Source organism: Mustela nigripes, chromosome 5 (assembly GCF_022355385.1).
Source record: "Mustela nigripes isolate SB6536 chromosome 5, MUSNIG.SB6536, whole genome shotgun sequence".
Lineage (NCBI taxonomy): Eukaryota > Metazoa > Chordata > Mammalia > Carnivora > Mustelidae > Mustela > Mustela nigripes.
The window spans coordinates 103,953,932-103,971,114 of NC_081561.1; the positions used below are offsets into that span (position 1 = coordinate 103,953,932).

Sequence of the window (17,183 nt, forward strand, 5' to 3'; positions counted from 1 at the left end):
GAGATGCTATTACACCATAGATTCAGATACTGGCACAGGATAATGGCAGTCTCTCTAGGAGGTCTCCTAAAAGAGGCCACAGATACAACTGTGCTTATAGCCCCAGCTCAGGACCAGATGTGTGTTTTACTGAACATTACTTTTTTAATAGCATCACCATTTTTAAATGATCTGCTGTTGAACCAGTACAATGAACTAGGTCTTTGGCCTAGGTACTTTACAAATACCATCTCTCATTTGAAGCCTGCCATTTCTCATCATACAAATGAGACACTGAAGGACCAGGGAAATTAAAAATGGCTTGCCCAAAACGACACATAAGGTCGAGTAGATAGCCCACATTTGAATCTTGGGTTTTCTGATTTCAGACCACACCTCCATACCTTTCACAGAAGGTCCTTCCTTGAATTAAGCTCATAGGTTTGACTCTTAAAGAGATTGTGTGCAAAAGAGCATGGGAGCGGTGCTGACTTGCAGGGAGTTCAGCATTTAGTGACATGAATAGGACTATGTTGCTAAAACAAGACAAAGGGTTTTTTTTTACCCATTCTTTAGTATTTATCTTATAAGAAAAATATATGCTTGTGAACTTTAAAAAGAAAACGTAAGTATGTAAGAAAAGAGAAAAAGATGATTTTTCTCCTTTCTCATATCCACTGGGACTGTAGGGAATAAGATTATTAAAATGCTGTGGTCCACAGTTACCCTGAAGGATGACTACTTTTCAAAAAGTTAATTCAAAATAACAAAAAACCTATAATAATACTGATTTAAGAAAAACTAGTGTGTGACAGTTCAAGTAGGTGTTTTCTTCTTTGTTTTAATATTGGTATTTATTGTAGGTCGCTGTTCATCATGTTAGATAGCCTGAACAGCCTCGATGGTTCTACCAGCTCCGTGGGACAAGCCTGGCTGAACCAAGTGCTACAAAGACATGATATTGCAAGAGTTTTGGAACCATTACTATTGCTCCTGCTTCATCCCAAAACTCAGAGGGTTTCAGTGCAGCGTGTACAAGCAGAACGCTATTGGAATAAAGCTCCCTATTTCCCCGGAGAAGAGAGTGACAAGCATTTCATGCAGAATTTTGCCTGCAGCAATGGTGAATATCAATGGAAGTAGAACAGCTTTCTTTATTTCTTTAATTAAGTTATGAAAATCAAGGGAGAGGTGAACACGGCGGAGATCAGCAACAGTGAGATGTTCTCCACAAGTGTTCTCGACCATGCCCTGGTGGTGCTCCTGTGGGCCGTGTCGGAATGTACTTCGTCAGTGAGCACCTTAGAGGACTTGGATCTCTCTTATCAGATTACTTTTTCAAGGGAGGAGTCAACCCAGTTCTGGGCAAAGACAGTCTTCAGTTTTGTTGAAGATACCTTTAGAGTTTAATTAGCAATTTTGGTCCTATAAGGCCATGGAGCTACTTCACTGGGAATGTATACTAGGCTTGTAGTGCACACTTAGATTTCATGAGTCATTTTCTTCCTTTCTGAAATGGGAACAGTAGCACCCACCTTTCCAGGCTTCATTGTGGACATCAGATACTGTCCTGTTTGTGACGTGATCGGTGCAGACTGGTATATCATAAGTGTTGAATATTCGCTATCATTACTAGAATTCCACACTTAACAAACTCTCCGATGATGCCATCTATGATACAGTGATAATGGCCCCATAGATTAGATTAGTTTACTATACTTCAGAGACAAAAGATGCTCACATATCTCATTTCTATCTTGACAAATAACCCTGTGAGGTCAGTAATAAAAAGGTCATTTTACTGAGCAGGGAACTGCTGCTGAAAGGGCTGTGGCCGTCTTACCCTCCCATGGCTGCTGAGTGAGGAAGCTGCAACCAAGCCTGTGTGCTAGCTACTTCATCTTTAGTGTTTCTCCAGAGCCTTCTTTCCTTTCTCTGCCTTCCTTTCCACTGCTTCCCCTGAGTCTTCTCAGAGTATGCACTACGCTGTTCATTGCCCCAACTTTCAGCCTCTTTGTGTTAGCATTTTACCCTATCTGCTGAATTCGCACCTTGTCTTGAGATTAGTCTCCTTACCTGTAGGGTCATGATGCTTTCCCTGAGTTTTATAGCACTTGCTTGGTACTACTCATATGGAACTAAGCCTTCTGCTCTTTCTAAAAGGAAGCCGGCAGCCTAGTATACCCCCCCAACAAAGTATAGAAATGAATAAGTGTGTTTGTAATCCCCTACTGAGTTTAAACTCTATAGAGAGCAGTGACGTCTTCTTTCTCACCGCCATTGTCTCTAGGTTTAGGGCCTTATTCATACTAGGTAATTCCTAAATGTTGAATTTTATTGAACTCAAGGAACTACATCTATACATATTATAATCTATGACCAAATTACTTGAATTCTTAGAATTAGCATACCTAACGGGAAGCATCACACGGAGGAAAAAAAACTAAAATTTTGAACTCCAGTAAAAAAGGTACCTTATTTGGGGATGAGGACAAATTTTTATATCTGTTTTAAATATGTTGTTCTGTTGAATTCAGTTGGATTAATCGGCTTTCTAATGTTGTCTTTACTAAATTCTAGTTAATAGTCATCCACATAATTTTCTAACTTAAAGGGTCTAAAATAGTAATGAATTAAAATACAATTTTAATAGGAAAATACAAGTCGGTGTTGAAGCTAATGATTAAAAATCTTGAGTACGGTCTACCATTTCAGTTATTTTAATGTGTTTTATCTTTTTTCTTCTTTGCTGTTTTCTTCAAATGCCAGTAAGCCAAGTACAACTCATTGCATCTAAAGGGAATGGTGAAAAGCCACTTACCATGGATGAAATAGAGAACTTTAGTCTCACTGTTAATCCATTGAGTGACAGACTTTCCCTTCTAAGTACCAGCAGTGAGACAATTCCAATGGTTGTATCTGATTTTGATCTTCCAGACCAGCAGATAGAAGTACTTCAGAGTTCTGACTCTGGATGTTCACAGTCCTCTGCTGGGGACAACTTGAGTTATGAAGTCGATCCCGAAAATGTGAATGTTCAAGAAGATTCCCAAATGCCAAATGCGAGCTCCCCAGATGACGATGTTCAGCAGGTAGTGTTTGACCTGATATGTAAAGTTGTAAGTGGCCTCGAAGCAGAATCTGCATCAGTTCCATCTCAGTTAGAAATTGAAGCTCTGCCCCCAAAGCACAGCGATGTTGGTGCTGGCGAAGAGGTGCTCCAGACTGACGATCAGTCTGCTCAGCAGAGCCACAGTGCTTTGCTGAGTAACGACAGTTCTCAGTTTCTCTCTGTGTCAGCTGAGGGAGGCCCTGAGTGCCTGGCAAATGGAATCTCCAGAAATAGTTCCTCCCCTTGTATTTCAGGAACCACACAGATACTCCAGGACTCCAATGTTGCTTCCACAGAGACCAAATCTAGACAGAGGAGTCACAGTAGCATTCAGTTCAGCTTCAAGGAAAAATTATCAGAAAAAGTCCCCGAGAAAGAAACCATCGTTAAGGAGTCCGGTAAACAACCAGGAGCCAAACCTAAAGTAAAACTTGCCAGAAAAAAGGATGATGACAAGAAAAAAACTTCAAATGAAAAACTCAAACAAACCAGTGTGTTCTTCAGCGATGGGCTGGATTTAGAGAACTGGTACAGCTGTGGAGAAGGAGAAATTTCTGAGATTGAGAGTGATATGGGTTCTCCAGGGTCCCGGAAATCTCCCAATTTCAACATCCATCCGCTCTATCAGCATGTGCTTCTGTATCTCCAGTTGTATGATTCATCGAGGACTCTCTATGCTTTTTCTGCCATCAAAGCCATCTTAAAAACTAACCCTGTTACTTTTGTAAATGCCATTTCAACCACTAGTGTAAATAATGCATATACCCCTCAGTTGTCTCTGCTTCAGAACCTCTTGGCCAGACACCGTATTTCTGTTATGGGCAAAGACTTTTATAGTCACATTCCAGTAGACTCAAATCATAACTTCCGGAGTTCTATGTACATAGAAATCCTTATTTCCCTCTGCTTGTATTACATGCGTAGCCATTACCCAACCCACGTCAAGGTCACCACACAGGACTTAATAGGCAATCGAAACATGCAGATGATGAGCATAGAAATTTTGACGCTCCTCTTTACTGAGCTGGCAAAAGTAATAGAAAGCTCAGCAAAGGGTTTCCCAAGTTTTATCTCTGATATGTTATCTAAGTGCAAAGTTCAGAAAGTGATTCTTCACTGCTTGCTGTCATCTATCTTTAGTGCACAGAAATGGCACAGTGAGAAAATGGCAGGTAAGAACATGGTTTCCGTGGAGGAGGGTTTCTCAGAGGACAGCCTTATCAATTTCTCAGAGGATGAATTTGACAACGGCAGCACACTCCAGTCACAGCTTCTTAAAGTGCTTCAGAGGCTCATTGTTCTAGAACACCGGGTAATGACTATCCCCGAAGAGAACGAAACAGGTTTTGATTTTGTCGTCTCTGACCTGGAACACATCAGTCCACATCAGCCCATGACTTCTCTCCAGTATCTTCATGCTCAGCCTATTACGTGTCAAGGCATGTTCCTTTGTGCAGTGATACGAGCTTTGCATCAACACTGTGCTTGTAAGATGCACCCGCAGTGGATTGGTTTAATCACATCTACTCTGCCTTACATGGGAAAAGTTCTACAGAGAGTGGTTGTTTCCGTGACACTGCAGCTCTGCAGGAATTTAGATAATCTAATCCAGCAGTATAAATATGAAACAGGATTATCCGATAGTAGGTAAGATTGATTTTTAACTTTGTCATTGACATTTTTCACATCATGGCAATGTAATTGTCCACAAAGTCAGTTACAATTTGGGTAAATAAATTAGTGGTTATCATTAGGTTACAAGTAGTATGTTGTTTTCACGAAAATGAAACTCCGCTTGAGAAAGTGTATCAATAAAAGAATTCAAGAATGGAAGAAAGGAGTGTGTAACAGACTTTTTTTCTTAGTTGAAATTAATTTTGATGTTCTTCTTGACTGAACTGGTAAGAGTAATGAAAAACCCAGCAAAGGGTTTCCTTAGTTTTATCTGATAAGTTATCTGAGTGGCAAATAATGTCATACTAAAATTATTTTTAGGGGTTGCCTAGGTGGCCCAGTCGGTTAAGCATCTTCTTTCGGCTCAGGTCATGATCCCAGGGTCTGAGGATCGAGCCCCCACGGGCTCCTTGCTCAGCGGAGAGCCTGCTTCTCTCTCTCCCTCTGCCTGCCACTCCCCTGCTTGTGCTCTCTCTCTGTCAAATAAATTTTTAAAAATAATTGTTTTCCCATCCGATTTTATTTCTTGTTTGCAATTTTCATAGTTTAGTGGTGAACTCCATCTGTATCTCCATGTTTAATTAGTCTGTCAGAATTTACCCAAATGTTTAATAGACTAGTATATGATTTATTTCCTGTGCAGTCTTCGCTACTACATGTAAAATATGATAAAACTGCCTATATCATTTCATATTGATATGCCTTCTGTTAGAGTTGCTAGAAATTATTGACTACATTTATTTTGTATTGAATTCTTTAGCCAAAAAGAACTCTAGTACAACTCACTTATTTTAGAGATGAGGATATAAAAGCTTCTAATGTATGCTCTTAGTCATTTATTCTTTTTTTTTTTAATATTTTTATTTATTTATTTGATAGATAGAGATCACAAGTAGGCAGAGAGGCAGGCAGAGAGAGAGGGGGAAGCAGGCTCCCTGCCGAGCAGAGAGCCCGATGTGGGGCTCGATCCCAGGACCCTGAGATCATGACCCGAGCCGAAGGCAGAGGCTCAAACCACTGAGCCACCCAGGCGCCCTTAGTCATTTATTCTTATAATATTTATTGAGCACCTATGATGTGCCTAGAAACTACTGAACATTTACTACTGATAAAAACAAACTTTTCCACAGAACTTGTGTTCAAATGAATGCATTTTTTTTTTCAGGCCTCTGTGGATGGCATCAATCATTCCACCAGATATGATTCTTACTCTTTTAGAAGGGATCACAGCCATTATCCATTACTGTTTATTGGATCCTACTACTCAGTATCACCAAGTAAGACTGCAAATATTTGACTCCTTTAAAAAGACTGAGGTTTAATAAGTACCCATTTGTAAACCTCAGTAAGTGATATGTGTTTTTCCCCCAATTTAAGCTTTTGGTCAACGTAGACCAAAAACACTTGTTTGAAGCCCGCAGTGGAATCCTCTCGATCCTTCATATGATCTTGTCCTCTGTGACATTGCTCTGGAGCGTCCTGCATCAGGCTGATTCTTCCGAAAAGATCACTGTTGCTGCCTCTGCCTCAGTTACCACTATTAATCTTGGAGCTACAAAGGTTAGACAATTCACATTTTTCCTCTGGAGCTCAAGAGTTTGTTCAGGGACTTTCCTAAAGATTGTATTCAGAATTTGTGAATAATTTGAGTAATGCTTTTGACATGCTGCTTGAATGGAGTAATTAATTCTCAAATAATTTTAACTTGTTTCATTGAGAAATGACGTATCACAGAATTCACCATTTTAACTATATACACTACAATGATTTTTTTTTCCTAGTACATTTCTAGAGTTGTGAAACTGTTACCACAATCTTTGAACATGTCCATCGCCTCAAAAAGATTCCTGGTGCCCGTTTCCAATCACTCCCTGTTCCCCTCACTAAGTTCAGTCAACCACTAATCTGTTTTTTCTACATATACATTTGCTTTTTCTGGACATTTTTAATAAATGGCATCATGTGGTATTTGCTCTTTTGTATCTGGCTTCTTTTATGTGATATATTGTTTTTGAGGTTCATTCATACATATTATAATTTTATTCCTATTCTTTAGGACATCTTAAGTTGACACTTTAATATGCAAAACCCTCCTGGAAAACAATTTAGCAATATGCACAGAGAGCTTTAAAAGTCTTGTAGGCTATGACCTAGTAATTTAATTTAGTAATGTATTTTAAGGTAATCAAAATTATACAGAGATACATACCTATCATTATAGCCTTGTGTAGTGGCAAAAAGAGAGCCCCTAAACAGTAAATGTGGAAATGGTTAAATTATACTTTTAATGTTATATTACATAGCTACTAATAATGGTTTTGAAGAAATCTTAGTGGATGGAAAATGTGTAAAACTTTAGTGAAACAAGGACATTACATAATTGAACAGTGTTGTATTTATAATTCTAAAAAAATTATATTCAGAAAAAGAAATTAATGTGGTTAATAGTGATTATATTGGCATAATGTGATTAATGGTTGAGTGTTTAAATTTTTTTCTTACACTCTGACATCTTCCAAATTTTCTACTTTAGAGGAAAATTCTATCTGAAAGCATGTTTATACAACATCAAGTTGTTGAATTGATAGCTCCTCAGTTACCTTAATCTTACTCTTAGACCTGACTCCCTAGATCTGGGAGTAATGGGAGCACAACTGAAATTGGGGTAAGAGGAAGGTTGGAAACTGTTCCAAAATTTTATTTAAGTACTTATGTTTAGATTAAACTATGCTTTTCCTTTGTATAATTTCACTTAAATATTCCTTTTTAAAGCAATCTACTAATGCAATTGGACTTCATATATGCTGTTTTCCTGCTGTGTTATACAGAATCTTGCAGTTGGCTGGTTGACAGTTGTTGTTTTATAGGTTTTTTTTTTCTTTCCTAGTTAAAATAACCGTGATTGCCTCCCTTAACACTTCTTCTACTGTTACTTAGGTGGCAAAACATGAAAGCACTATATAATATTTCCCAAAAAATCCAAAAACCAAAAGTACAGTCTATTTATTATTGTTTCATAATTTTTATCACTTGTGGTTTATTTAAATTGTTTTAGAACTTGAGACAACAGATCCTTGAATTATTGGGCCCCATTTCAATGAATCATGGTGTTCACTTTATGGCTGCTATTGCATTTGTATGGAATGAAAGAAGACAGAACAAAACCACCACCAGGACCAAGGTATATGTTTAACCATTTGGTACTTTTGTTGTTTCATTTGATAAGCATTTGGTGAGTACATGCGAATTTTCAACTCTCCTTCAGTTATAGTGGGGCTGGAATGGAATGGGAAATAGAAAAGCAATAGTTTTTTTACAGGTGGATGGAAAATGTATAAACTTAGATAATGTTAAACTTAGGTAATGGTGTATTTATTGCCCAAATGTCTTAAATAAGCATGAAAAGCATCATTTTATGCAAAAAAATAAGAAATTAATATGATATTAACTATATTTGAAGTAGGAACGTTAACATGGTACAGAGTATTTTTTTTTTTAATATTAGTTATTCAGGACACAAAGCAAGGATATGGAGAGTTTTCATCTTGACTAGATTTTCATTTTTTTCATTTTTTTTTAAAGATTTTATTTATTTATTTGACAGACACAGATCACAAGTAGGCAGAGAGGGTTGGGGGGGAAGCAGGCTCCCCATGGAGCAGAGAGCCCGATGGAGGGCTTGATCCCAGGACCCTGAGATCATGACCTGAGCCGAAGGCAGAGGCCTTAACCCACTGAGCCATCCAGGCGCCGCTTGACTCGATTTTCATTAAGACACAATAGCTTAAGTATTTTCTTTTCTTTTTTTTTTAATTTAATTTTTTAATTTTTTATAAACATAGATTTTTATCCCCAGGGGTACAGGTCTGTGAATCACCAGGTTTACACACTTCACAGCACTCACCAAAGCACATACCCTCCCCAATGTCCATAACCCCACCCCCCTTCTCCCAACCCCCCTCCCCCCCAGCAACCCTCAGTTTGTTTTGTGAGATTAAGAGTCACTTATGGTTTGTCTCCCTCCCAATCCCATCTTCTTTCATTTATTCTTCTCCTACCCCCTTAACCCCCCATGTTGCATCTCCACTTCCTCATATCAGGGAGATCATATGATAGTTGTCTTTCTCTGCTTGACTTATTTCACTAAGCATGATACGCTCTAGTTCCATCCATGTTGTCGCAAATGGCAAGATTTTATTTCTTTTGATGGCTGCATAGTATTCTATTGTGTATATATACCACATCTTCTTTATCCATTCATCTGTTGATGGACATCTAGGTTCTTTCCATAGTTTGGCTATTGTGGACATTGCTACTATAAGCATTCGGGTGCACATACCCCTTTGGATCACTACGTTTGTATCTTTAGGGTAAATACCCAGTAGTGCAATTGCTGGGTCATAGGGCAGTTCTATTTTCAACATTTTGAGGAACCTCCATGCTGTTTTCCAGAGAGGTTGCACCAGCTTGCATTCCCACCAACAGTGTAGGAGGGTTCCCCTCTCTCCGCATCCTCACCAGCATCTGTCATTTCCTGACTTGTTGATTTTAGCCATTCTGACTGGTGTGAGGTGATATCTCATGTGGTTTTGATTTGTATTTCCCTGATGCCGAGTGATATGGAGCACTTTTTCATGTGTCTGTTGGCCATCTGGATGTCTTCTTCGCAGAAATGTCTGTTCATGTCCTCTGCCCATTTCTTGATTGGATTATTTGTTCTTTGGGTGTCGAGTTTGCTAAGTTCTTTATATATTTTGGACACTAGTCTTTTATCTGATATGTCATTTGCAAATATCTTCTCCCATTCTGTCAGTTGTCTTTTGATTTTGTTAACTGTTTCCTTTGCTGTGCAAAAGCTTTTGATCTTGATGAAATCCCAATAGTTCATTTTTGCCCTTGCTTCCCTTGCCTTGGGCGATGTTTCTAGGAAGATGTTGCTGCGGCTGAGGTCGAAGAGGTTGCTGCCTGTGTTCTCTTCAAGGATTTTGATGGATTCCTTTCTCACATTGAGGTCCTTCATCCATTTTGAGTCTATTTTTGTGTGTGGTGTAAGGAAATGGTCCAATTTCATTTTTCTGCATATGGCTGTCCAATTTTCCCAACACCATTTATTAAAGAGGCTGTCTTTTTTCCATTGGACATTCTTTCCTGCTTTGTCGGAGATTAGTTGACCATAGAGTTGACCATACTGGAAGCTGTATGGCCCTTAGGTAGGAATTTGAGGACTGGCTGCTGGGAAAATGACCTGATCAAGAAAAAAAGACCTATAGCTACTAAAGTTTTTGAGGCTGCTAACAAAACACTAGGCTGCAGTCACGAGACAGGGAGGCCTCCCTACCCGCCAGTCTTGCACACAAATGCTTGACTTCTCATCACTTTTTAATTTCTTTTCCAAAGGTAATTAATAGCAGAGTTGTTAAGAGCACAGACTTTGAAACCAGCTCCCTGGGTTTCAAATCATTACTTTACTGACTAACTCTCTGACCCTAGGGTAGAAATACTACTTCCTGGGGTTGTGAGAATTAGAAGAATTCTAATTCTCACACAACACCTGGCACTTAATAAGCACCCTGTAAATATTAGCCATATTATTATTCCTGACATTTAAATATGAATAAAAAGCCAAGGATTACCAACCACATGAAGAAACCCTCTACTATTGATTGACAGTCACCAAAACAACTAGATAAAGTCAAAAGAAACAATGCAGGTAACAGAATAATATGTAAGTAATAACAGTAATGCATTTCCAAGAGGTGAAGCTGTATTGCATCCATGATGTAAGAAGATTCTAAGAAAGACCTTAGCAAAAATTAAAATTTTTCTTGGATATAAAATTTTTTTATAGCAGAAACCAAACTAAATCAGTACAAATGTCAAAAGAGAAAGTAGATAAATACCAGAAATAAAAACTTAGAGAAATGGGAAGTAGGGGAAAGGAGATCAGAAAATTAGGAGAGCAATACTGGAGGGTCAATCTTTTTTGTACAAAGAAAGAACAGAAGAAATGAAGGGAAAAAATATTAACGAAATAGTACAAGAAAATTATCCAGAAATGAAGGAAATGAGTTTCCACAGACACTATGAAAAGAGAGCTACACAAATATCAGCATGCAGTTTCAGAATGCTGGAGATCAAAGATCTGAAAATCTTCCTGAGAGAAAATACTGTTCCTATTCAGTGGACTAATGATAAGACTTATCGAAAGCAGTGCTAGAAATTGTGATGGGAAAATAAGTTTCAACCTGTAATGCTATATCCAGTCAAACTGTCACTCAAGGCGTTTTGAACCATGCAATATCTAACTTCTAAAAAGGCATTACCAACAGTTCACCCTTTCTCAGCCACTAGAAGATGCATCTCCATGAGAGGAGGAATAAACTAAGAAGGAAGAAGACATGGGATCCAAAGATTAGGGGTTTGGACACAGAAGACAAGGAATGGGAATCTCTAGGCTGATGGTCACAGAAAAGATATCAAGATGTTACTTTTTAGTAAGCCCAGGGTAGAGCAGAAAGACCTCTAACAGATGTCTCAAGGGAAAAAAAAAAAAGCAGGAGGAAAAGGTAGAAGATTAATTACCTAATATATTTGAATATGTAATGAGAGGTTTGCAGTTGGAGTATTTGGGGATGAATTTGTGATAGAGATGGAAAAAATACATAAAGCTATGTATAACTCGGAAAAACAAAAAGTAAAAGAAATGTAATGACAGTATAATACACAGTACAACCGTAAATAGTTACATGAATATTAGATATTGATTTAAATAAAATTATATCTATGTGGGGAGGTTAGGGGAAAAGTGTAAGGGAGCTAAATTTTTGTCTTCTGAGGTGGGAAGTCAGTAGGAAATTTAAAATAAAAGTCATGAGGGGTTCCTGGGTGGCTCAGTGGGTTAAAGCCTCTGCCTTCGGCTCAGGTCATGATCTCAAGGTCCTGGAATCAAGCCCCACATGGGGCTCTCTGCTCAGCAGGGAGCCTGCCTCCCCCTCTCTCTCTGTCTGCTTCTCTGCCTATTTGTGATCTCTATCAAATAAATAAATAAAATCTTTAAAAAAAAAAGTCATGAAATAGGAAAAAATAGCTATGTATATTACTCAAATAATAGAAGAGAGCTAAGAGTTGAGCAGGGTTGCTTTCGGATGTGAGATAGAGGATAGGACACTGCTATCTTTTCTTGTAAGGCTTATTATTACCCTATTTGATATTTTGAAATGTTGTATATGCATTGTATTGGTAAACATATATATATATATATATATATATATATACTTACTTATTTATTCATTTTTTTAAGATTTTTATTTATTTACTTATTTGACAGATCACAAGTAGGCAGAGAGAGAGAGGAGGAAGCAGGCTCCCTGCTGAGCAGAAAGCCCGATGCGGGGCTCAATCCCAGGACCCTGAGACCATGACCTGAGCCGAAAGCAGAGGCTTTAACCCACTGAGCCACCCAGGCACCCTATTTATTCATTTTTACCTAAGATAGTCCAGAGACTTGCAAAGTCTTATATTAAGAGCCCATGAGGGACGCCTGGGTGGCTCAGTTGGTTGAACGACTGCCTTCGGCTCAGATCATGATCCTGGAATCCCGGGATCGAGTCCTGCATCGGACTCCCAGCTCCATGGGGAGTCTGCTTCTCTCTCTGACCTTCTCCTCGTTCATGCTCTCTCTCACTGTCTCTCTCTCAAGTAAATAAATAAAATCTTTAAAAAAAAAAAAAAAGCCCATGAAATAGTCTCTTAATTCTGTGACTTCTGTTAAAAGACTTATGTACCCCCCTACATACAGAAATACAATGTTGTGTTTATCCAGGTCATTCCTGCAGCCAGTGAAGAACAGCTTTTACTAGTAGAACTGGTTCGCTCCATCAGTGTTATGAGAGCAGAAACCGTTATGCAGACTGTGAAAGAAGTTTTAAAGCAGCCCCCGGCCATAGCCAAGGACAAGGTAAGAAGAGCTTTTCTTTGCCTTTATTGACAATTCTCTTTCAGAAATTATGCTGGTAGGTAAGGTATTTTTTTGTGCAGTAATGTCCTTTCACAGATTGGGGAGAGGAAATCATGTTGACCTCATAATCAAAACATTTGTCAAGGGCACCTGGGTGACTCAGTGGGTTAAGCCTCTGCCTTCTGCTCAGGTCATGATCTCAGGGTTCTGGTATAGAGCCCCGCATCAGGCTCTCTGCTCGACAGGGAGCCTGCTTCCCCACTCTCTCTCCGCCTACCTCTCTGCCTACTTGTGATCTCTGTCAAATCAATAAATAAAATCTTTTAAAAAAAAAATTTATCAGCACCTGCAGAGACTGCTGTTGTCATCATCCCTGTAGCTGGTGAGGTTAGATCTCTTATGTAAACCTCTAAGGCAATTCAGATTTGTATAACTGAATTCGTAGGGGTGGTTTTTCTGGTCATTTAAGGGGGAACACATAAGCCAGATCACAAGGTCAGGTGACCTCAATTGTTGCCTTACTACTTTTTTTTTTTAATAGCTTCTTCATTGCTTTCTCTTTGGAATGAATATCAAATGTTTGGCCATAACCTTAGTTCTAGTCAGAGTCATTTTTTGACCACATACACACCTATGCTTTGCAAGGGCTACAGAAAATGAATAATAGAGTCTGCACTCACAGCGCATTGTCTCTAATTAGGCAGATACAAATGTCTGCAAATGAGTAAAATTAGGAACTTCTCTACTTTCTTTTGCATTTTGTCCCAGATCATATTTTCTGAGAAAATATTTACAGCCTGCAAACATTAGAGTTTAAGCCTAGCCAAAATAAACCTAATCATATCCTAAACAGAATTGTTACACAAATCTGAAAATTTTTTTTAATTTTATCTTTTTCTTGAATTGCCAATGGGAAGAGAATACTTATGTGTGTGAATAGCTAATACCCATATTAACTTCTAACATGCTAACTATTCTAACATCAGCTCTGGGGCATTTGCAATAGGATTTTAAATTGGCATGTAAAAGCTCAATTCAGCATAATATTTTGAGCATCTGCTTGTGCCAAACATTGGACTCTAGGCATGAAGGATATGAAAATAAGAGCAGATTCCACCACCACGCCCTCCAAAGGCTGCCTCCTTGCTCTGCATCTAAATTCTGAATCCATTAGATACTGCATTTTTCTGTGTGTGTGATAAGGGGGAAACTTCAAGGGAACACTTGGTACTAAAAAGGAACAAATTGGTAAATGTCAGTGGACATCAGTATCATTTCCTTGCCTGTTACTGATTTCTACGGCAACTGTTTCCTTTTTTATTATATGTTACATTTGGCACTATGCTAGTTAAAGACTACTTTAGGAGACTTTTAGAAGTTGGTCTCAAATTTGAACAAACTACACTAATTTCACAGGAGTTTGTAGTAAAACAGTTTTAGATTCAGATTTCGTAAATATCTTCAATCCAATTATGCTAGCACCAACCAAGTATAAGCTGATTAAAATAAACTGATGTCGGTGCTTGCAGAGTAAATGGATCATTTAAAAATAATGGCTGGAGTATCGATTTTTGATGTATTTTGAGTGGGGATTGAGAACCTTTTGATTTCTAATATCCATTTTCAAATTTTTAAACAGCTCTCGGGTTTTTTTCTACTAAAAGAAAGCATTTGAGTGGCTTTATTTTTTATGATAAATTAGTGGTTTTGTTTCCTTTTAGTGTTTTATATTAAAAATTGACATTAAAGTACAGAGGTGTTGCAAGGATAAAAAAGCAAAGGCAGCGTTTTTCTTCAGGGTAAAATTGAATTCTTTTGTTTGTTTGTTTGTTTGTTTGTTTATAGAAACATCTTTCTTTGGAAGTCTGCATGCTTCAGTTTTTCTATGCTTATATTCAAAGGTAAGATAACTGATGTAGATCTCTCCTTACTACATTGGTCATGTGTAAAAGGGAATAGAGGAAAAAAGCACCTGAATCCTTTCAAGAAGTTGCTAATTTTTCCTTTTAAAACTAGAAGAACAAATGCTAGAAACATTGCCTGTGGATGTATTTATATTGTCAATGGGTATGTTAATGAACCAGCCACACGGATCCTGCAAACCTAAAGACCTAAGTAAGTGTATTGGAGATTAAGTGGCTACTGAAACAATGAATTGTAAGAAAATCATTTAAATATAAATGAAATGCTGAATCCAGCTCTAGAACCCATGCCTGTTGCCACCAAATCCGGTATTATTTTCATATAGGTGAACACGTGGTAATCTAATCTGATTTTTTTTTTAATGTTAGAAATGATGATGAAACAGCCACTTAGTCTGGTATTCCAGTTTTGTGTTTAGCTGACCCCTCAGTTGTGATCAACTTCTTACTGAAGACTGGAATCCTAATCCTCCCTTATAGGGCAGCTGCATTTTAATCACCAAATGAGGCATCAATTTGTGATCTTTAACCTTTATAAAGTTAGGTTAGGTAGCATATTTAATACTGATTTTATACTGATTTGGGGATTTAGAGCATTAGGAGTAGGGCTTCTTAATGTCTGAACTTAGATACATAGGGGTGTTAGGGTGAAGGCCAGATTGAAACAGAGATCATTTTAATTTCTCTAGATGTGAGACCTGTGTTCAGGACAGATTGATAACTCTCCCTTTGATGAGTTAAAGACTCATAGGTGAAGGAAATAGAGTTAATACTAGTAGAATAGGACTGAGAGCAAGTGACTATGGTGTCCATAATTAAATTGAGACTTACTGCAATTGTATTTTACCTCTTAAAGTCCATTAAAACTGGGATTTCTCTAGCAAAATTTCTATACTAATAAGTCACATTGGATATTCTAAATACATTGGGTTTCTTTTTATATAATATTAATAGAAAACAGAGCTTTTAGGAGTTTTGTTCTATCGTTGTCTATACAAATTTAGGGAATGTTTCAGAGAAACTAGTAGAAATATGTGTTAAAGGCTGTGGGAAAAGATAAAGAAAATTTAAATTTTACTGTGCCTCTATCTATATAAACACAACTACATTTATCTTGCAGAATTCCAGTGCCCAATTTAGTGGATAGCTGGGCATCACTGTTGATACTTCTGAAAGACTCTATACAACTGAGTCTTCCAGCCCCAGGACAGTTTCTTATACTTGGGTAAGCAATTTCACTTAAAAGTACTATTTTGAGGAAAAGAATAATGTTTACTGTCCTAATCACTGAATAATAGATTATTTGTTTATTGTTATTAATTAGTATTGTTATTAATAAATTAACATATTATCTTGTGTTATTTTGGATGACCACATGATCTCTCTGTCTTCTCATGGATTTCTCAAGGTATAGAACTAGATGTATGGTATGAGGCTTGAAAAAAAAAAAGGGGTGGAGGGATGTAGGGAGGAAATAATGTGTGTTTATACAAAATGTAAATATACTAAATGTAAATTGTACTAACATACAATTGTCATAGTGAGTAGGATGGCTGATGGGGAACTTCATAGAGGAGAGTCATTTGAGTTCAGGGCCCTGAACATAAACAGGCTTTACCCCAGACCACCCAATTAGAATCTGCTTTCTAGAAGATCCCCAAGTGATTTGAGTGAAAACACACTAAAGATTGAAAAGGACTGCTTAAGATATAATGGCGGATGGAAAGAAACTAGAGTAAAATTTCCGCCACCTTTTTACATTACCTCAGACAGTCCAGTGAGGTCTTTAATGGCCAGTGACAGTCAACCTGTTCTCATGTTGAATGGATATAAATTCAACCAAATCCAAAGAACTTTGACCTTTAGGTTGATTTCTGTAGTTCTGATGGGGATTTTATATGTGTAGATACGTGATCCTCTATACCCAAACTTAGATTTAACTCTTAATATTTTCCTTATGGGAGCTAGCAGTTCTGGTTTGGCAACCAATTTTGAAGTGGAGAAGGAATGTGAAGATTCTTCAGTGAGATGGCCTCAAGTTTTCTGGTAACTGTAGTCTTGCACCAGGAAGCAGAGAGGAGGTAGAAGAATCGTAGTGAGAGCTTAGTGAGAGCAGGTCAGGCTGAGGAGGCTGACTAACACTGAGGTCCCAGCCCAGCCAAAGTGAGCCAGAGACCCTGCCCAAGAATTCAGGGATCGTGATGCTTCCCAGCCCCTCACACTATCTGTTTTGAAAATTATCTAAATCAAAGAGCTGAAGGAGTTTTAGACGTCAAAGATGTAATGAAAAGAGCAGCAGACTCAATGTCTGCAATTCCTGGATCAAAAGTTAAGATAACAGGTGTGTATGAGTTTTAATGATTGAGAAGACCAGTGTAAATCCCAGAAATCACACAACATACTCATGAAGGTTTCTAATTCTTTTCTAATCTCTAGTTCCAGCCCTCATCCCTGTGAACTTGGGTACCTCAGTAAATCTCTCTAAGGCTATTTTCCCATCTGTCAAGCAAAAATAATGGTACCTGCCCTACCTACCTAA

At 38.0% G+C, this 17,183-nt stretch overlaps 1 protein-coding gene across 9 annotated transcripts in view; it reads left to right on the plus strand.

Annotated features, from left to right (window-relative positions):
* Window positions 1-17,183, plus strand: part of DOP1A (DOP1 leucine zipper like protein A) — a 101,338-nt gene that overhangs the window by 68,783 nt on the left and 15,372 nt on the right. For all 9 annotated transcript variants that reach the window (XM_059400985.1, XM_059400989.1, XM_059400988.1 and 6 more), the window contains 8 exons: window positions 843-1,102; window positions 2,749-4,738; window positions 5,931-6,042; window positions 6,143-6,325; window positions 7,821-7,946; window positions 12,588-12,722; window positions 14,568-14,623; window positions 15,765-15,869. In XM_059400985.1, the coding sequence (XP_059256968.1) occupies window positions 843-1,102; window positions 2,749-4,738; window positions 5,931-6,042; window positions 6,143-6,325; window positions 7,821-7,946; window positions 12,588-12,722; window positions 14,568-14,623; window positions 15,765-15,869 (2,967 nt within the window). The remainder of the gene's footprint in view (window positions 1-842; window positions 1,103-2,748; window positions 4,739-5,930; window positions 6,043-6,142; window positions 6,326-7,820; window positions 7,947-12,587; window positions 12,723-14,567; window positions 14,624-15,764; window positions 15,870-17,183) is intronic.